The sequence below is a fragment of the Histoplasma capsulatum genome (assembly GCF_000150115.1).
Source record: "Histoplasma capsulatum G186AR genomic scaffold supercont2.8, whole genome shotgun sequence".
NCBI classification, from domain to species: Eukaryota; Fungi; Ascomycota; class Eurotiomycetes; order Onygenales; family Ajellomycetaceae; genus Histoplasma; species Histoplasma capsulatum.
The window spans coordinates 572,020-591,971 of NW_025544808.1; the positions used below are offsets into that span (position 1 = coordinate 572,020).

The following is a 19,952-nucleotide window of genomic DNA, read 5'->3' on the forward strand; positions in this document are numbered from 1 at the left end:
CGCCCCACCCGCAGGCGCGCTTCTATTGGTTGGCGGCCAGCGCGATTTTGACGAGCAAAACAACCCTCCTTGGTCAAAGCCCGACTCTGCTCCAAACAATCAGTTTCAACCCCAGCTGTATGAAAGGGGGACTTGACAGGAAAACACGCCCAACTCTTCTGCAAGTCCCCAGAAAAACTCCCTTCTGTCAATTCTGTATTTCATTGCTGTTAATTGCCACTTATCTCGTTAATCTGCTATGATCATGACCAAGTCGTGAGGGACAGCCTGTTTTGATTCACGACGTGCGGTACCTCGCGTGCTCAACCTTGGAGCAAAGGCTACCCCTCCTTCCCACGTTCATTCTCTCACTCACAGACGGGATATCATTTTATGTATACATGGCAACTGTATTTATACCTCCATCCCCTCAGCCATCAATCGCGATGTCAAACCGCCGGACTCCCCTGGTCAACGTCCCCAATGGCACCAACTCTCCGCATCGAGGTACTATTACCTCCGTGAAGCGAACACTCCCCGGTAACTGCCAGACAGATGTGTGTTATATGCAGCCTCCGCCAAAGAAGCAGATGCTTGAGAAAAATGGAGTCGACCTGAATAACAAATCTCCACGAAAGCTGGCGGTGGCCAGTAGAGAAGGGAAGGTGTTTACGCGCAAGAATACCAATTCCCAACCCTCTGCATTCGAAAGGAAACTTGTTGCAGCGAGGGATAGGGACAGGGCCAACAATTCTCGAGGAGCTAAATATGATAGGGCTGGGGGAGAGACTTTGGATAGTATTCGTCAGTGGCAGAAGCACTATCGCAAGGCGTTTCCTCAGTTTGTATTTTACTTCGAAAGTATCCCCGAGGACGTCAGGAACAAGTGTTCAAGGCAGATCATGGCCCTTGGTGCTGTAAGTCACTCTCTGATTCTTTTTCGTGTGTTGATTCGGTTCAAGCATATCAAAGATGGCTTCTGCTGGATGAGTATATTATGGTTGCTTACATTCTGTATAGACGGAGGAGAAATTCTTTTCCAAGGTCGTTACACATGTAGTCACTGCCCGTCCAATTCCGCCCGCAATCGATTCCCCCAATCACACAGAGCCCTCTGCCGGAGAAGCTCCATTGAACCAACAAAATGCGGACGGATCCATCCAAACTGTTGACCCGTCACTTCTGGAGAAGAATTTCGAAACAACCCATCTCAATCACGGAGTAGGGAGGCCCAGGAAAACACCCGACAAGCGCGTCGGACAGGAGGGCGATCCAAAACGGGATAATAAGGATATTTTATATAGGGCAAGGCAGATGAATATGAAGATATGGGCCCTGGAAAAATTACAGCGTGTGATATCTACGATGAACGATGGTGAAAGTACTTCTACCCACGGCCATTACACGCGTAGCAATGGCACGGTATCCGGTGCTGGAAGGGGAAGGGCAGAAACCGATTTATCCCAGGTTCTCCGAAACGAACGTCTGAATGGACCTGTAGATCGAGACACTATCTTGGCATCAAAGGAAATTATTCCCTTCAAAGGTCCATTTATATATGTCCATGATTACGAAGAGAAGACACGACCAGTCATGGTTCGCGAGTATCCCAAGGTCGCCAGAGGGCAGGATGGAGCATGGCCACAGTTTCGGAGTGCTGCGTTGGGTAAATGCCCATTTATCGATGAGCCGCCAGCCAAAAAAGAATCGGAGAAGCGAAAAGGTGCCGCTAGTCAGACAAGAGATGAAAAGCCTGCTGCGAAGGAGAAATCTACGACTACGACGGAGATGAAGATGATGCAACCTCCAGAACGCTCTGTGGAGAAGCGAGCTTTGCAAGATGTACAGGGAGGCGTGAGCCAAACAATTACACGACAAGAACCTACACCAGCTCCAAAGCGGATTGAGACTCTTTTAATGCTGCCGGCAAAGCCGGCCTCCCCTCGTAGCAAAGGATTTGAAGCATTTCCTGGCGCGAAAGCTGCTCTCGCCACATATTTAGCCCGAGAGCCGGCAGCTTCTGGGGTCCAGCCATCAAACATCACTTCAGCAATCAGATCTCAGATTGTATCCTCTACAGCAGCTGCCCCTGGAGCGAAGGCAGGAACAAGTAAAGAGGTACACGGGTTAAAAAGGAAAGTTCTGGAGAAGGGAAACAGTACCCTATCAACGAATGGAAATGGGATCCCGTCTTCGCACAGAATGGCGGACATTGCTGGTGCTCTTAAAGCGTCTAGGGCTCCAGTGACAAGAGCAGCGAAGAGTAAGGCCACTGGCAATGTCAATCAGATCGACGAAGACGGCACCACCCAATCGGAAGATGAGATGGTTCAGAAGCTCCACGATCCCGGTAGGAAGAATACTAGCACGGTACGATCGAGGCAGAAGAAGCGTGATCCGAAGCCAGGATACTGCGAAAATTGTCGTGACAAGTTCGAGGATTTTGAAGAGGTAAGCTACAGTGAAATGTCATCGCTGTGTGGTTACCGTTGCCAACTAACTAATGTAATCGCAAAGCACATAATGACGAGAAAGCATCGCAAGTTCGCATTGACCTCATCGAACTGGGTTGAACTAGATGCACTACTTCACTCTCTCGAGCGCCCTCGCAAGCGGTACTTACCCCCGGATGAAGATAATTGGTGAAAACAAGAACTCACCTGGTTTAAAACACAATGTACATGCATTCCCGGGCTTCTGTTCCTTTGTTGATTGAAGGGGATTTTTTTGGTGTTTATTAGAGGAAGATAATCTAGCGTGTATCCAGCTTGTTTGTTGTGTCTCCCCATTCGCTTCGTAATCCTCCTCTCGTCTAATCATTATTACTTGACCAAGCGCAGTACACCGATAAGGTAGATTCAACGTCTTCATTTTCAATCCCTCAATCCACTCCCCCCTTCCTTCTTTCTTGGGATGTGCATATAACACCAGCACACGATACTTCATGTTCTTTACTCGCCGCGATATCTGCGGCTGTTACTCTTGTTCCCGTCCATCATGACACTTGATAAATATCTCGAATCACCTGGTATCGAATCTGTGGAATAATGTGCCATCACATCATACTTTTCACCGTTGGGCTTCGTCCCGGCTTCCTGCTTGTCCTCTCCTTCTCATATATACTAGCATATTTATTTCAACTTTGATTTCGGATCGAAAGTATTGTTTTCTCAAGTCACCATAACTGTTTCCATGTCCCTTTTTCCTTCTTCTCTCGGCTGGTGCGGTTGTATTTGGCGAGTTTTGCAATTTTCATGGAGTTAACAATTTTATGTATTCATACTTTGACTAATGGCATTACCCTACTCTTATTGTCCTGAATGAGTTATTCATTTCGGCGTACCTTTCCCCGCCGACACATACGTATCGAAGGGCATGTCAGCAGCTATTTCAAGGCGGTGGTGGTTCGCCAGCAGCAATTGCCAGAGCATTTCTTCGTTCCTTGCCAGGATATTGGGATGTCAGTGGCCGTTTCTGAATGATTCTAAATGGAACTGCATATGGCGGCGCTACTGACAGCAACTTTGAGCATCGATACGGGCTATACACAGTCGTAGACAACAGGCTAATCCTTGGAAGGATTTACTTAGAATGATTGCGGTGGTGTAAGAAGCTTTTGAGAGTTCGATTTGTCAGCCTTACAACACGGCACCCCGAATCCCGAACCCAGAACCCCGAACCCGAACCACATAAGGAATTTACATATCCACCTCCGTCGCGGTTGCAAATGGACTTCCAGCATGTTACGGAGTTGCGATTCATTGCCGTTGTTTGAGAAAAATAGAAACGAACCTACAATGAAAGACGCGGAAGGCTTAGAATGTGTCAAGTGCAAGTTCAAATTTACTCAGAGTGCGCAACTTCTCCCCAACTGAGTATTCCATGCTGACAGACCCACAGGATCCTCTCTTGTTCGGCATACCAGGAAATGTGTGGATGGCCAGTTTCAAAGTATCCGGCAAAAGGCTTGCCGTGAGTGTTCGGCTGCAAAGACGCGCTGTGATTTAAGGCGCCCTACCTGTTCCAGGTGTAGTCTCCGAAGCACCATCTGCAGGTATCCCACAAGCCCTAGAGGCTTGGAAACCGGTGTGGGGAACCATGGATTGCCGCAAGAGGGCAATCAGAGATATAGCAATCTACCACAAGGCAATGCGACTTTCGAGCTGGAGCCACTGGGTGCTGGTTTGAGCCCGGATGCTGAATTCTCTGCGCCAGAAAACCAGGGTTTAGATTTGAATTCCCTATTACCTCCAGATTTAGGCGTTCTGGACAACGAATTGACATATCCGTTTGGAGGTATTAACGACCTTGATACTTTGGACTACAATTATGCATTGATAAAAAACATGCCCGGCCCAAGCCGCGACGAACCCATTCAAATCTGGGACTCAGCTCCGTCGAGTTCTGCGCTGGGTGCAGCTCGTCATAGCGTCCAATTTATCCTTCGAGTATCTCTAACATGGCCTCGAATGATGGCCAAAGGCACTCAATTGCCCCCTATTATACACCCCAGACAACTGTCGAACGGAAATATTCCTCTGCCTCTAGCTAACTGTTTTTCCCTGGCGAAAATGTGGGATGGACAGTGTCGGGGAGGCGCCGGCATTGTTGAACAAACAGTGAGGAGAGAGGTTCAAGAGATCGCAAGCTTGGTATGCTACTGGAAAAAATCTTCTTATTTGAGCATTGGGTCGGCGCTGATGGATTAGAAGTTTCGATCATTCGACGAGGGCGAGCTCATCGCAGCCGTACAAGCGCTGACGATCTATACGCTCATCCTTTTATTTCCGCGTAATGAGCAGATGACGGTCTCACTACTTGACGATAAGCTCGTCAAGCATCTGAAGACTATCATGCATTACGTCCTGTCAACGGGTATGGTGATCGAGGAGGAGATCAATCGTACTCGACCCTTATGGGACTGCTGGATATCTGTTACTTGCAAACGACGAGCAGTTTTAGGTCTATATAGTATATACTGGGCATACAGTGCATATCATGGCATGCAAGGTTTTGATTGCAGCGAACTAAACCACATTCCGGCACCGGCTCCCAAGTACCTTTGGCAAGCCACGACCAAAGAGCAGTGGGAGTCACTATACAACCGATGGCTAGCCCAGTGGGACGGGCCGTATTATCGCCAGGGAGAACTGTTCACAATAACTCCTGGGGTTCGGATGGACAAACGCGCAGAGCTGTGGTTTGAAGAAGTAGATGAGTTTGGTATGCTATTTGCAACTTCGAGTACGTATTTTTCCTTTTTATTTACTTTTTATCTTTCTTTCCCGTGCATGTCCTTAAAGAGCGAGAGAGAAGAGAGACAATGCAGCGCCAATGCTTAAAAAATGTGCTTCTCTTCAGTCAAAACCTTTGAACGAGGGCCGGAGTTTACTGGCTCACCTGACGACCCCTAAGTTCGCTAGCTTTGTTGGTTTCACGAGGGCCGATGAAATACAAACGGATCGCTAGCTGGCACACGTCGTAGTCGTGTGGATTCTAAACGGCTTATCATCGAAGAATCTTGGGCATCCCATCTTTCGAGACGTGGTATAGAAGCATAACCGCATGCCGAACAACGAGCATAAGTTTTCATATCCAGGAAAAATACCAGACACTCGGCGCATTCTGAACCACAACTATCGAATGTATTGCTGTGTACAAGTTACAAGTGAAGTGATCGATGGCTGGACACCAAAACCTTTCTAGGGACGCTTTTCCTCGCTTCAAATATGTTGGCGCAATCTTGTTTATATTTTTTGACTTTGCGAGAGCTGGGGGTGGTCACAGGCGTTATCAGTTAGGAGTAAATTAGAATTGTTGGACAGGGAGGCTTCATGCTTAGGGGACCGATATGCAACGAGATCAGCATGCATGATTTGCGGGGGTATCTTGAAAATACATTTTCCTGTTCGGGAGGCTAATTCTACCCCAACAATATTTGCCCTCCAGCAAGTTTCCCCCCGTGAAGAGGGGCCCCCACACTCAAATCTGAACAGCGTCAGAGGACTATTGGAAACATAGAATGGGGTGAGAAAGCAGGAGGACTGTGAAAGAGCGAAGAAGGGAAAACATAAGCTACAAATTCATATGGTAGGGGGGGCCGTTATCCATTCTCGTATAACAGACGTAATACTCTTGAAAGGTAGGCGTCGAAAGTTATGACATATAACATCCAAAAGAGTTACTTCGTTAGGAGAACGCACCGCAGAACGCAGAGTGCAGAACTGGGGCAGCTGTCCTGTTGTGCACAACAAACAGTGCGAGGCCCCAAGTCAAACCCCATTCTCGAGATAGGCAAACTTGAATGCCTCCGTTGATATAAACAGTTTAAAATCTTAGAAAATTTCTATCCTTGGTGCAGCACGAGCATCCGTTGTCCACCGCCGCCGGTGGTCGTCAGAGATCCCAGAACCAAGGACTACCAAACTTCTGAAATTATATCTGTTTGTTGTGGGTTTTCATCCTGGGCTCGATACCAGCGTACATGTACGACATATAAAAGTTTCCTCAACCAGTTAGTTGCATTGTTGTGTCTTGCCGTAAAGAGATAAGCCATAGTTAAGTGAGGAGCCAGTTGTCAAAAACCAATATCGAGTTGGTAGGAGGAATCGTAAATCTCCGCCCCAGGAGTGCAGCATAATGTTTGAATCGGAAAATATGATTCAATCAGCCACTCGGCTCATGGCTATGCGAACAAACATCATTGCAACATTTACGGCTTCTATTCCATGAACCCCCGGGCAAAGTTTTCCATACACGCTCCTGAAGCTATAAAATATGGATCAAATACATTTGCAAAAAACCTCCCGTCGATTTGGAAATAGAATGCAGGGGAAATGCTATTCAATTACCCATTTGGTGGATGTCTGGGTATCACTGATGTGGCATCAGAGAAAAACAAGGAGATCAAGGCGCTATGTGCAAAATACCCAATGCACCGCTGTGTGGTTGATATCAAGTATGCTGTTGATGCTTCCAAGCCTCAAGGCTCTCAATTGTTTGGACTAGCTGCATTGTCGCATCCGGAGAAAGGCTCGTTGGTGATACTGCAGCGGCCTGTGCAGGCATCTCTCAACCAGTCATTAGGCCGAAAGGGGTATTTGAACCACGCCTCACAACTCCAATCTGCGGGAGCGAGTAAACCTCATTACCAATTTTGGAATCAAATTTTTGAAAGCACATTGCGGGTCAGGCTGGAGGTTGTTGACCATTCAATGCCCAGTAAGTTCGGGTGATAGAGGGTGTAGATAAAGTGAGTGAAATCGTATCAGGGCAGCAGAGAGGCTATTAAAGCAATATACATTTAAGAAGCTGCAGCATGCAAAGTATTGATACCCGGGGCCGCAATAGACAAGAATTTAGGGGTCCCGGAGCAAAAGGAAAGCCTGGTAAGTTCTTGTCTACCCACTGTCGTACGGAATACAGTGTTGGCCCGTGCTCAAATGGTCGGCATTCAGTAGGGGCGAAGAAACCTGAAAGGCATGCAGAGTATGTAGTCACACTGCCCTGTCCTACAGATAGATATCCTGGCGGGACAAATGGATACATCATGCATGGTCCTTCTGCATTGAGACGATCGAACAACCGACAGAACGCCAAGACTCGGCAATAGCTAACATAAGCGACGAGGGGGGGTTGCTGACTCATTCGGCATCCGGGAGCCTCGGTTCGCGTGGCGGAACGGATAAACAAGAAATCAACTAATTCGCGAAGTTCTCCAAAGATTCTCCTGTGTACGCTGCATAAACCAGCACGTCGTCAAACCGTATATATATCAACAAGCTGCAGATGTCGGCCTTGGAGAAACATGACTTTTAATTTTCCTAGTCCTTTGTTGCAGGGGTATCTACCAATTCCTGCTCTGCTGCTGCCCCGAAACCCCGACTGAATTAGCCCCACAAATGGCCCTCCGCTTACCCATTCGGTTGGTCAGGTCAACAGCCCCTCCTGTTGCCCTGTCTTTCCCTCGCCCTACGCTCATACCGGCCGTAACGGGCTCGACCATATGGCACTGCCAAGCCCGTCAGAGCTCCCATTCTCCAATGGGCGTGGCCATTGATCGCAAGAAAGTTACTATCAAATCATTGCGGGCGCTGTACAAAAAAAAGGAACCTATCACTATGTTAACGGCGCATGACTTCCCAAGCGGACATGTCGCAGAAGCAGCCGGCATGGATATGGTCCTTGTAGGCGATAGCCTAGCCATGGTTGCTCTGGGAATGGACGACACGAGTGAGGTGTGCTTGGACGAGATGATACTTCATTGCCGGAGTGTATCTCGTGCTGTTGGAGCGGCCTTCACGGTAGGATTTTTCATATGCATTGTTATGCTTCCTGTGCACGTTACTCTACACGGCAATGGTTAATGATATTGTGCATTAGGTTGGTGACCTACCCATGGGTTCGTATGAGATTTCTCCAGCGCAGGGCGTTGCTTCCGCTATTCGTCTCATTAAAGAAGGGCGAGTTCAAAGCGTCAAACTAGAAGGGGGCGCGGAGATGGCGACAACTATCAAGGCGATCACACAAGCCGGGATACCAGTTGTGGCCCACGTTGGTCTAACACCTCAACGACAGAACGCGCTTGGAGGTTTTCGTGTCCAGGGTAAATCGACTGCCGGTGCCGTGAGAATCTTAAACGATGCTCTTGCAGTTCAAGAGGCTGGTGCGTTTATGGTTGTGCTTGAAGCCGTCCCTTCAGAGATTGCACGCATCATCACCGATAAGTTGAAAATACCAACCATTGGAATCGGGGCCGGTACTGGCTGTTCGGGACAAGTGCTGGTCCAAGTTGATATGACCGGGAACTTTCCACGTGGCCGGTATCTCCCGAAATTTGTGAAGAAGTATGGTGATGTATGGGGTGAAAGCTTGAGGGCGATTGAGAAATATAGAGACGAAGTCAAGAGCGGTGAATATCCTTCCCTGGAATACACATACCCCATCTCGAAAGAGGACGTAGAGGAATTTGAGAAATTGGCGAATAAAGCTTAGATCCCTTTGCAGTTACAATGTATATACATATATGTTGATTTTTCGTTGCATTAATCACGCAACTGGTGTTGCCAGTCCCCGATCTGAGATGCTTGTTTGATTGGTAGGTGGACCACCACGTCCTGTCAATTAGTCCAGACTTCGCGTCAAGAAATACCGGGGAATGAAATAGCCATATTTCGGTAATTTTCCTTCAAGTATATAACTTTGGATCCCGCACCTTGGGGACCTCCGATTGCCCAGCGATGATGATCCAAAGCCAAGACTATTTTTCACTATCCAAAGGCTGGTGTCATTGAATATGCCACAATGAGTTGATCGTCCGTCTTAAAGCACTGAATTGCCCATTATCATTAGAATTTTGCTAAAAAAAAAAAATTAAAATTAAAATTAAAAAATATCAAAACGACAGAAGACTAACTCTCCAAAGGCCGCCGACTCCTTCGTCCAGTCCAGGAGCGAAGACGCTATTTACATAGCAAAACACGGAGTCGGTGTCTTTACAATCAAGCTTCTTGCGCAGAAATTTGACGACCGTCTCAAACTTCTGGGAGGCACTGATTTTGAATACACGGTTTCTCAGAATTGGTGCGGATGGGAGAGGCTGGAAACGGACGGTAACTAACATCAAGAAATACGCGACAACAGTCAGCTTCTAATACCCCTCTCTGATAACGTAGACTTAGTGACGACATGCATATATAGAGATCAACATGTGCATATACAGTGGTTGGAGCAGTAGTTATTCAAACTCCGCCTTTTCAAACACCAAATAGACTTGAATAAAGAAAAGAGAAGAAAAGAAAAATTGACGAAAGCGGACATTTATTTCAATATAGTAGCAGAGACATACCGAGGAATAGGATAACACTCTAAAGTAGAACTCAAGAGATGGAGGAGAAGGTAGAAGAGCAAATATACAATTTAATGTAGGTGAATGCGGGGCCAGGAGTAATGAACTTGATGAAAACGACACACAATGTGCTCAAAGACCATCCAAGAACGATGGCTTCATAAATAGTCATCCACCAAGCAGAGAGTGGAATATACTCCAGTAAATGCGTACCTTTGCCGGAATCAATGGCATCGACATCAGCCAGTGCTTGATGAGCGTCCTTTGGAAGGCCAGTCAGCACGATGGACGCCGACATCGTCAATGGGAGATCAGCGCTATGGTCTTCATCTGGAATGGGCGTAGTTGCCACGCCTCTGCTGCCATTGTCGTTGCTGGGTCGTGAAGATCGGCTGCCTTGTCGGCTGGTCAGCCCGAGGCCGCGATTTGAGGCCCGTGGAGACGTGGGCTTGGACGAGTTGGGTGATGCTGAGAGAGGTGGTGTCGACGCCATAGCTGACTGTTATATTTGTAGGCGGTTTGTAGAGCTTGTTAAATAGCAGCTGTTGATGTCGGTACTTTGGCCTTAGCGTCAGACGTGGAGACTTGAGTTGTTGGCCTGTGATGGTGGTGGTGGAAGTTGTATGTTCTTTATTTAAATATCGACGCCATCCGATGGCCATGACATTCCTTTCTTTTTTATGTCACATCCTATGAATCCAAAGCACAAGCGGGGGACTCAAAAAATCGCATAAGCTCTTTGCGATAACGGCTCCACGCTACATAGCCAGATGAATCTTAGTAACTGGCTCCTAGTTATCCAGCAAGTCTCTTCGCTGGATTGAGTTCTTTCGGCTAAAAATAGCCTCTTTGCTTGGGGCAAGATATTGCGAAGCTCAGATCGTGGGTCGTTACGTCGTAATTATTAACCGGTTTTCCTGCCATCCAGAGTGAATTTCAAATCGTATTTCCATCACGGACGAATTTAATGCTGTCGATAGATAATGAACGAGAGGATTGCTGTTAATCAAAACTTGAGCTCGTCGTCTTTTGAGCCTGAAGTCTGTGCCATTCATGATATCGATATATCGCTAACCTTGTGTCGACAAGTGCCCGTGCATGGATTGTTCTGAGCTTTCATACTAAAATGCCCCTATTCTATGATACCTACTATTCTCCTTAGGATTGCATGGCATACTCGACATAGCTGGGAGAGAAAGGTCTTATATCTGATTTGGAATCGAATGCCATATGCCATTCAATAAATTATTCGAAAATAGGTTCTCCATTAAATCTACAGCTTGCATTTGATACAGAAAAATAAAACATCTATGCCCCTGAGCACGCCCGATAAATTTCCTCCAAGAGAGACAATTATCCATTATGATTATGCTACCAGACCTTCAAGATTTAGAAGGTGGCCATGAGAGCACTGAATAAAATACAAGCGACCCCAGCAACGAGCTGCATCCTGCCCTGGGTACTCGCACCACTGGGCACGTTGATGTCGCTGGGGGTTGGCGCACTTTCCGTGCCTTTCGCTTGGTTGCCGCCACTGCTCGAATCGGTACCGGTTGGTGTAGGCTTGCGGCTCGCTGATGGTTCATTGGTGCATGTAGCGCCGGAAGACTCTACAGAATTTCGGTTTGAGTTAGCATATGTGCATGTTTCTCCGTCAACATTTAAAGAGCATGAAAATAAAATGCAAAACAGAAGCAGACGAGGATTGTGTTCTTCGTTCCCTGAGCCAAATCAGGGTACGGTTTGCGGGGGCAATTTCCCTTCAACGAGGGAAATGTTTGACATTCTTATAGGATCAGAGGGGAAAAAGACAATAGCATCGCTAGCCGCGTTTAGGACTGTGGCCATTAACACGTACCCTTCGGCCCACAATTCGTTTGTGTGGGTGTCCCAGTTGTCGAAGCGGTAGTTGAAGTGGTTGTGGTGGATGGAGTCTCCGTGTCATCACCTGGATTATGGCTGTTCACCTTTCCATCCACGGCTTCGATCGACTGCCAGTTCCCAGTTTTGTCTTTGTATTCATACTGCTTCCCCGTAGAATAATCGGTGACCTTTATGGATTTGATTTGCATGGTAAAAGGTGCAAGAGAATAGTCAACCGGACCTCCAGCCCATTCTAGCGATCGAGGATCAGTTATGTTGGAGCACCAATTGAGGGAGCGATACCTGTACATAAGAGGGACACTTACGAACTGTGCCCGGCGGATTCTGCGAGGGATCCCCCCCTGCCCAGTTCCCTACTTTGATGTAAGATGGGGTTTGTGGGTAGTTGCCAGCCGCCGAAGTAGCGACGCGAATGGTCTCCCCATCAATCTGCCAAATAATCCGATCACTATCCCAGTCCACGGTGTACGTCCTAAACTCATTCTGGTTATTTGGGTTAGGGTGGTATCCGGCTCTTGTGTGATCTGGGTTTCTCTTTGCGTAATAGTTCGTCTGGAGTTGCATGTTGTCTCCGCCAATCCACTCAAGATCGATCTCGTCACCACATTCGGACTGCACGACAACACTGCTCACAATGCCTTTGCCTGGTGAAACCTTGAGAGTGGCTTCTATTTTGCCAAACATGATGTAGAAATTGGACTGGATCTCAGCCTTTACTCCATCTTTGTTTATCGTGAAGCTTCCCCCGTTAGAATCATATTTGATATCCTTCGACGCGGACCAGTCCGCTGGCGGGCCTTTGGTTAAGTCGAACGTGACAGATTTGCCCAGAGCGGGATTCGGGGGACAAGCTTAACGGCTTCAGTCAGCATTCTTCTCTTCCGACGCGGATAGCTTTCTGTACACGCCATTGGATTATCGGGCGACTTACACTTTTTCAGAGGATCGCATTTGGTGTACGTTTGTGACAACACCAGAGAGAAGTGGCAGAAGGCTACAGCCAGCCGTGGGAGACTCCAATGGAGCAGCATTCTGAGTATTTGAGGGAGATGTGGGGATGTAAACTGCCAGGGCGGTATTCGAACAGGTAGATTTATCTGCGTTCGACCGCAAAATCCATCCAGAAGGGAAGGCAGATTTGAATGCCAGTCAAGCTGCGCCGGGCAGGGTATATGTATGTATTTACAACTCGAGAGAACGAGAATAGCTTTGCTGACGGGGGGAGTCACTAGCCAGCTGTATCATGGGCGCAGCTACCCCGTACATGCATCATACATACAAAGGAAAGCAACCAGTCGGAATTTATGGTATGCCGCCGTACATGAATTACCATAACATTTCATTAATATGAAATCCATTCCCTCTTTGTGTTGATTGGAGGGCCTTCGCTCACGAATATTACCACCGCGAGTGAATGAGCATCCAAACATACGGGGGACATCGTAGTGAACGATGATAAATACCCGAGATCCACCTGACAATGCAGATCCCGTTCCCTGGCGGGAAGCTTAAAAGAAAAAGAAAGAAAAATTCAAGCACAAATCCTGCATGGAAGCTGCAATATCACCCAACTAGCGCGGGCTTGCGTGAAATGGACGGAATATGTTGGCTGTAAAGATACATGAGAGGAACTTACGGATGTATGTATATGAAGCATAATAATAGCAAAACGCACGTCTCTCCATGACTCGTCCATGAGACACACCTGGAGACACACCTGGAGGCACACCCAGGCAGCTCACAAGCAGCCTGGTTGGAGCTTACGCTGTCGATGCGGCCGATGTCTCTCAGCCTCGGATGCGGGACCGCCAGTGGTGGGTCATGCGGCTCATGGCACCGAGGCGGCCCTAAAAATAGCCACTCAGCTTACCATCGCGATCGACCGACAATTTGACACTGACAGACAGCCCTATCAAACTATCGTCAGACTGACCGCGTCGCAGCTTGAAACGCAACAACGGTGCCCAGGGACAACACAACCTGGCTGCCAAGTGGTTGACGGCCCGGACCCGGGTAGTTGTTGGCAGTGAATGTGTCCGTTTTACTCGCCCGGACAGCATGCCCTTGCCGAAACGCCCAATTTCCTGGATCACGCAAAGTGACGTGATGTTGCAAAGTGGCATGGGGATGTTTTTCTTTTTCTTTTATGACCAAAGCGATGAGGAGTTGTTGTGCTATACGGAGTGCGAAGTAGCAACTGTCTGAGACAGATAATTCGAAAGGGGAAGCGCTCGAAAATGAGTTCATCACTCTTTGGCCATCAAATCGGAACGGAGGTCAATCGCATGATGGGCAGGACGACCGTGCTGAGAGTGAAACTAGTGGCAAGATGGTCATTGCTCTGAGACCTGTTACTGCCCTTCTATTTGATGGGCCAGGAAAGGGGATGGCAAGTGTTGGCAAAAGCAAGACCCGCAGCTTCCATTCAAATGTGGATGTGCCGAGGTTTGCTGGAAAATTCCCAAGAATGTTTATCTCTTGATTGTGCGCCGATGAAAAACTTGTGCTGCTTTACTCCAACATCTCTGACCCTGAAAATGAAAAGAAATGAGGAGAGAAACAAACATCGAATCGAATCGAATCGAATCGAGGGAAAATAAGCGAGGGAGAAAGAGACAGCCCGGGAAACTTTGAAAATAATCTGAAACAAACCCCTTTCTAACTCTACGCAGCATACCTAACTAGTACCTACCTCCCTGACAACAAGATCTTCATATTCCCTGTACGACATTTCTCACCAATCCCGCCATGGCCACCATGACCTCTTCTGCCGCTGCTCCCACTGGGAGCACCCTCTGCGGCACTCCAGTCATGTACGAAATCCCCACCTTAGATGCGGCCTGCGCTGTCCCCAACAATACCCAAACCATAGCTTCCATGAGGGACTGCTGCAAACACACAAATGTCACTTCCTACGACGGTGGCTGTGCTCTCGTCTGTCTTGCAGTCGGCCAATCTGTAGGAGAGCTCACAAAATGCTTGTATTCCACTGGAGTGCCATATAACGACGTGTGGTGCAACATGCTGCCGAACGCGACGGCTACGGGTGTATCTCCTACGCAAACGAGCACGGGCACAGGCATGGCTAGGCCCTCCTCGACGCAAACTCCAGGTACAGCCGCCTCCCTGTATATGCCGGGATATGCTCAGTCGGGACCGACGAAGTTGGGACTTGCGGTTTGCTTGGTTGTGATTCCGGCCTTCATTGGTGGGATGATGTTTTGAAGGAACATTTATCTCAAAATTTTGAATTGTGATTTGTGATTTTCTGTTTCTTTTTTTCTTTTTCTTTTCTTTTTCTATTTCTTTCTTTCTTGCTTTTTTTCCCCTGATCCCTGATTCAGGTACAGTGCCCGTTCCAGGGATCTATATACTTTCATCTGTTTACATATTTGTCATTTTGTGCATACATAATTGTAACTACAAATTTTTTATTATTTTATTAATTTATATCAATAAATATTCTGTTAGAGAAACTCCCTCATTCAGGTCCAGCGAATAATTCCGGGGGGAAATCCGTAGGTCAAGTCGAGGCTGAGAAAAACAACTGGTAGCACAATGTAGATCATCCTGTGTGCCAGGGGTCAATCAATACTAGTATATGTAGCAAAATATTGAGCCCGTGAAACAGGAGGCCGCTTATTGATGACTACGCCGTATGAAGCCTTGTAGTCACAATTCTCATCGAACTCGAAGACCCTCTTCTTGATAAACTGTGCTCTATCTGTGAATACGTAAAAAATGTAAAACCCACAGAAATGCCAAAACTGTGTTAACTACTGTATTTAGTGATTACTTATACATGATCTACTAACGAATCTAGATGCTTCAACTGTTATATTCCGCACAATATCCCTCCAAGGAAGGGCAGCCAATTTTACAGCATCGCCTTGGGCATTTGCTTCATAGCCTGTCTAATGCCTAAATCTGCCAAAACCTCCTCCGCACCACCAAGAATCGCATCGAACTTGTAAGTACGGTGGAACTGCTCCACAACTCTGCCCATTCCGGTCTGCGTTATGCCCCGGCCACCAAAGATGTTGACGGCATCGTCCGCAATCTCATGCGCGCAGCGCGTCGAATACGACTTGAGAAGTCCAATGGGACCACCAAGGTGCCTCGATCGCTCTCTATAGCTCATGTTGCACATTTGATACGTGATGGTTTCCAGCCAGGACTGCGACGCCTCGACAAGAGAGATCATCTTGGCCAGTTTCTGTCGGATGACGGGCTGGTTGATAAGGGGTTTGCCGAAGATGATTCTCTGGTTCGCCCACTTGAGACACTCTTCAACGACGGTGCGGCACCAGCGGGTGACGCCGCAGGTCATCGCCCAGCGCTCGTGATTGAAATTGCTCATGATCACGATGAAGCCCTTGTGTTCTTCGCCGAGCAAATTTTCGACGGGGACCTTGACGTTGTCGAATTGGATAAAGGCCGTAGCTGCAGCGGTGGAGTAGGAGGTTTTGATCCGCTTGGTCTCAACGTTATTGTCGCGGGGGATGAGGATGACGGAGTATCCCTTGTCAGTCCTGCAAGCTGTAACGAAGTAATCCGCCCACATGCCGTTGGTTATCCATTTCTTCGTGCCTGAAGGGAGTAGGATTAGATATTAGCTCAAAGAGACAAAGAGAGAAGAATAGGCATTCTCTGAGAGGCACAAATTTGCTCAATGACGTACCATTGATTATATAGTGCTTGCCATCAGGAGTTTTCTCCGCTGTCGTGCGGATACCCGCCACATCGGATCCAGCAAACGCTTCCGTGACGGCCAGGCACATAAATTTCTTCCCAGACAAGCACTCTTCCGTGACCCTGTCGCGGAGTTCCTTATTCTTTAGCCACTGCCGTACGGCAGACAAAGAAATCATCATGCCAGCCATGTTACCGTCCTGGAACCCTCGAGCATTTGCCCGCGCCAGCTCCTGCGCAACTATAAGGTCATGGAAGTAATCGAACTCTTCTCCCTTCACATCACCAAGAAGCTTCCGTCCGTGTAGATGAGGCCCCGGTCCCAACCGCATTGCGAGCAAATTTGTCTCCGCCATCTTGTCCACAAGCGCTTGTGAGATATACGTACCATCAATCTCCTTCTCCTGCGCTTCCGGATACACATGTATATCAACAAACTCCCGCACGGCCTTTCGTAACCTGCGATGCGACTCATTATAGTAAGGACTCTTGTAGATCGGGGATAGCCAGACTGGTTCCCCATACGGAACCTTGCTGAGATCGCCAGGCTGCGGGTCCACCACTTCAGGCACTTCGTTCTCGACAGTGCCGATGCAAAGGTTGGCATATTTCTGCAGCACCTCGTGTCTGTGCAGGTTGTAGAAAGCGGTCGTAGCGTCTGTGCCGGCAATCTGGCTGAGGACGACATTTCCACCCGGGTGCGCATCGAGGAAGTCGGTCAAATCATAGACTTTATGGTCGATAATACACCAGCACGAATCCTCCGTGTTATTTTTGGCAACTTCCTGCCGCGATATCTTCCTGTTTGCTGCGTTGGATGCCATCCTTGTTCACTTGGTTCAAGGCGGGTCCGCTAGTGTGGCAGAAGAATAGATGATTTTGCTGCTTATGAGATCAACCGACTTGTCAAACGCTGAGTTTTCCAGATTATCTCACTGGAGGTTGGTGGTACTTATGTTTCGTCCGAGGGCACTCTGTTGAAGGGATCGGATACTACCATCTTTGCGTCAGAGACCATGGATAGCAAGTAGGTTCGAGGCGCGGTGCCTCGGCTCTACGATTCAATTGTGGATCCTGCTCAACCACTGATATCACTTGTATTAATACCTTTAGAGCACTCCATTTTCGATGCTGTTTTAAGCCCGTTTCTAGCCATGTGATGTGAAATCTGCGCCGCTTTTATTTCAATAACACCACACTGCTGTAACAGTGCTGTTCACATCCATACCTCAGCGACCAGTGATAGTAGCAATGTCATATCTACAAGCTATTGATGCTCAGCCTTGTTGCAGGGTGATGATGCTCTGCTCCCCAAAATGTATAGATTCGATTTCTTCTGCCCCTTTGAAGCATATCCTTCGCTCACTCCAAGTGATACTGTCTCTTCACACACACTTATTTACACTGCTCTTTTCCAGTCCCTCTCTGCTAGTTACTCCCTCTGCATTTTCCTGTCATATTAACAAGATGTTTTCCCGGTGGACTCGGTTGCGGAAGTCCCCCAAACCCACTCAAGGGAATCAACATGACCTGGTGAATGTCTGCGATGAGCTCACTCCAGATGAATATCATGCACAAGAATAGGATACTGTTCAACAGGAACCCCATTTCATCCCAGTCCCAATGACCCTATTCAGCACGTAACTGTCTCCCATGAGCAAAGTGACGGTTCCTTTGTGAATGATAAATCTAGACACGTCGCAGAAAAGGTAGGGTAACAGGATCAGGTACATTGGACTCCCTAACACTTTGGCACCAGACAGTTCATGACAACCAAAAGAGCGATACAAACATGAAGAGTTAGGGCTCGTAACCAATGGGCGAAACCTAAGGCTGAGCAGTTTTATTGAAATTGGATGAAAATTTGCCGTGAGCTGTCTCAAAATAACCAAGTGATTAGTCTAATTAAGCCATCTCCTGAACACACTTCCCGTCTAGCCATCCATTGTGTAATATTTCCTTTGCGGTAGGACGTAACCCAGGGTCAGGAATCAAGACCCTTTCCAAGAGAAGAATGTCTTCCTCTAGAAACTCCAAGTATTCCAGTATCGATCGTAGGGTTACTTCTTGTCGTTTCGGGTCCAACCTCGGCCAGTGGTCTTTGCATTGTTGATAATAAGGTGCCAAGCTCAGCTGGAAGTCATGGAATATGTCGTATCTGACCCTATCCTCATACATTTGGGACATGTCGAGACTAGATTCCTCAGGAAGTCGGTCATATAGACCCCAAATATCAGGGCGAAGATAAGCCTGAATCATATGAAGATACTTCACCACACAAATCAGCTAAGTCTAAGCAAATATGCCAAATGAGACACATACTACCATACCCCAACCCCATATGTCGACTTCTTTAGACCACTGAAGATCAAAGAGGATTTCAGGACTGCGATAGGGCATTGGCTGTGCAATTCCAGTTGAAGGAGGTGAGGCTATTTTATCAGTTTGAAATTAGCATCAGCTGCAGTTATGGGGTTTCAAAGCATACCTGGCCATGTAGATCCAAGGTCAGATAACCTGGCGGACATTCCATCTAGCAAGATGTTTTGAGCTTTAATATCTGAGTCATTTGTTAGATCTTGCAACAGTCATAAGTGAGATAAATTAGTCACAAACCAAGATGAATGATTCCTTCCGCATGCAATTCCTGGATGCCGAGAAGAACATCCTTCATGGTCTTTCGAATTCCAGCAAGACCAAAGGTGCTTAGGCGCCCATTTTCACGGGCTTCCCACAGGGTCTCAGGAAATGATTCCAGTACCATTCCACAATGATCTATCTCTCTTCCGGCGGAATCCTCGATGACATCTAAGAGTTTCCGAATATATTGTGCCCCTCCAAACTTCTGGCTTTGCGAGATTTCCTTCTGAAAGTTCAATCGAGATTGGGTTGTGTCAGGTTTGCAAAACTTCAGAACCACCTCCTGGTTGCTGTCTGAACTCCGCGCTCTCCAAACATGGGCCCCTGACGACGCGCCAAAACGTGGGTAGAGTGGTTCAGTGAGGGTATATGCAACCTTAGATCGCCCGATGAATCTCATGCTCCGTTCCAATCGCATGGTGATGGGAAGTTGCAAGGACAATGGTGGTAAGATACAAGCTGAAAGGCTTTGCTTGACCGCGTGGTTAACTTTAATCAAGAATGTGCTAGCTGGGTTTGTTTGGGGTGATGAGAAAGTAGGAAATATTCTTTTGGATAGTTGACGTCGGGACGAAGCAAGGCTTGCAAAGGATCAAGGCTTCTCCTTTGCGATCAAATTTTCAAGGAAGCGAAACAAAAAGATAGATTGGGCAAGATTACGATAACCGGTCTATCTTCTTGCGCTCTTCCGTTCATGCGCTTGATATCGTTTCGTTCCTTCTGAGAGCCTTCAAGCAAGCATGGTATCACTGAACGTAGAGACGCTATATAATATAAGAGCTAATATCAATAAAGAACATTTGCTATGGGGTTACATATCCCCAACCTAGCCAGATCTACTAGTACCGTTGCCAAAGATGGTATAAGATTATACCTTAGTGTCTGCTTTAGCATTACATACGAAGCGTCA

At 47.5% G+C, this 19,952-nt stretch overlaps 10 protein-coding genes across 10 annotated transcripts; 6 read left to right on the forward strand and 4 right to left on the reverse strand.

Annotated features, from left to right (window-relative positions):
* Positions 1 to 425: 425 nt before the first annotated feature.
* HCBG_05986 (G1/S regulator) lies at positions 426 to 3,036 on the forward strand (the record flags this gene model as incomplete). The annotated part of the gene is made up of 3 exons (XM_045433035.1): positions 426 to 896; positions 1,000 to 2,430; positions 2,497 to 3,036. 3 exons carry the CDS (start codon positions 426 to 428, stop codon positions 2,623 to 2,625), a joined length of 2,031 nt encoding a protein of 676 aa, XP_045286203.1.
* Positions 3,037 to 3,715: 679 nt separating this feature from the next.
* On the forward strand, positions 3,716 to 5,897 carry HCBG_05987 (uncharacterized protein; the record flags this gene model as incomplete). Its single annotated transcript, XM_045433036.1, has 4 exons — positions 3,716 to 3,831; positions 3,880 to 4,631; positions 4,689 to 5,223; positions 5,341 to 5,897. The coding sequence occupies 4 exons, from the start codon at positions 3,777 to 3,779 to the stop codon at positions 5,391 to 5,393; spliced, it is 1,395 nt and encodes a 464-aa protein (XP_045286204.1).
* A 918-nt stretch (positions 5,898 to 6,815) lies between these two features.
* Positions 6,816 to 7,683, forward strand: HCBG_05988 (uncharacterized protein; the record flags this gene model as incomplete). The annotated part of the gene is made up of 3 exons (XM_045433037.1): positions 6,816 to 7,200; positions 7,297 to 7,367; positions 7,501 to 7,683. 3 exons carry the CDS (start codon positions 6,816 to 6,818, stop codon positions 7,681 to 7,683), a joined length of 639 nt encoding a protein of 212 aa, XP_045286205.1.
* A 71-nt stretch (positions 7,684 to 7,754) lies between these two features.
* HCBG_05989 (3-methyl-2-oxobutanoate hydroxymethyltransferase) lies at positions 7,755 to 9,157 on the forward strand (the record flags this gene model as incomplete). The annotated part of the gene is made up of 2 exons (XM_045433038.1): positions 7,755 to 8,282; positions 8,362 to 9,157. The coding sequence occupies 2 exons, from the start codon at positions 7,881 to 7,883 to the stop codon at positions 8,971 to 8,973; spliced, it is 1,014 nt and encodes a 337-aa protein (XP_045286206.1).
* Positions 9,158 to 9,248: 91 nt separating this feature from the next.
* HCBG_05990 (uncharacterized protein) lies at positions 9,249 to 10,319 on the reverse strand (the record flags this gene model as incomplete). Its single annotated transcript, XM_045433039.1, has 3 exons — positions 9,249 to 9,308; positions 9,395 to 9,594; positions 10,040 to 10,319. The coding sequence occupies 3 exons, from the start codon at positions 10,317 to 10,319 to the stop codon at positions 9,249 to 9,251; spliced, it is 540 nt and encodes a 179-aa protein (XP_045286207.1).
* Positions 10,320 to 11,034: 715 nt separating this feature from the next.
* Positions 11,035 to 12,821, reverse strand: HCBG_05991 (uncharacterized protein; the record flags this gene model as incomplete). Its single annotated transcript, XM_045433040.1, has 4 exons — positions 11,035 to 11,436; positions 11,685 to 11,942; positions 12,016 to 12,561; positions 12,642 to 12,821. The coding sequence occupies 4 exons, from the start codon at positions 12,739 to 12,741 to the stop codon at positions 11,216 to 11,218; spliced, it is 1,125 nt and encodes a 374-aa protein (XP_045286208.1).
* A 491-nt stretch (positions 12,822 to 13,312) lies between these two features.
* HCBG_05992 (uncharacterized protein) lies at positions 13,313 to 14,192 on the forward strand (the record flags this gene model as incomplete). The annotated part of the gene is made up of 3 exons (XM_045433041.1): positions 13,313 to 13,350; positions 13,654 to 13,893; positions 14,033 to 14,192. The coding sequence occupies 3 exons, from the start codon at positions 13,313 to 13,315 to the stop codon at positions 14,190 to 14,192; spliced, it is 438 nt and encodes a 145-aa protein (XP_045286209.1).
* Positions 14,193 to 14,458: 266 nt separating this feature from the next.
* HCBG_05993 (uncharacterized protein) lies at positions 14,459 to 14,935 on the forward strand (the record flags this gene model as incomplete). Its single annotated transcript, XM_045433042.1, has 1 exon — positions 14,459 to 14,935. One exon carries the CDS (start codon positions 14,459 to 14,461, stop codon positions 14,933 to 14,935), a length of 477 nt encoding a protein of 158 aa, XP_045286210.1.
* A 476-nt stretch (positions 14,936 to 15,411) lies between these two features.
* HCBG_05994 (acyl-CoA dehydrogenase) lies at positions 15,412 to 17,411 on the reverse strand (the record flags this gene model as incomplete). Its single annotated transcript, XM_045433043.1, has 2 exons — positions 15,412 to 16,300; positions 16,392 to 17,411. 2 exons carry the CDS (start codon positions 17,224 to 17,226, stop codon positions 15,588 to 15,590), a joined length of 1,548 nt encoding a protein of 515 aa, XP_045286211.1.
* Positions 17,412 to 17,709: 298 nt separating this feature from the next.
* HCBG_05995 (uncharacterized protein) lies at positions 17,710 to 19,460 on the reverse strand (the record flags this gene model as incomplete). Its single annotated transcript, XM_045433044.1, has 4 exons — positions 17,710 to 18,670; positions 18,725 to 18,834; positions 18,891 to 18,962; positions 19,019 to 19,460. The coding sequence occupies 4 exons, from the start codon at positions 19,458 to 19,460 to the stop codon at positions 18,308 to 18,310; spliced, it is 987 nt and encodes a 328-aa protein (XP_045286212.1).
* Positions 19,461 to 19,952: the final 492 nt, after the last annotated feature.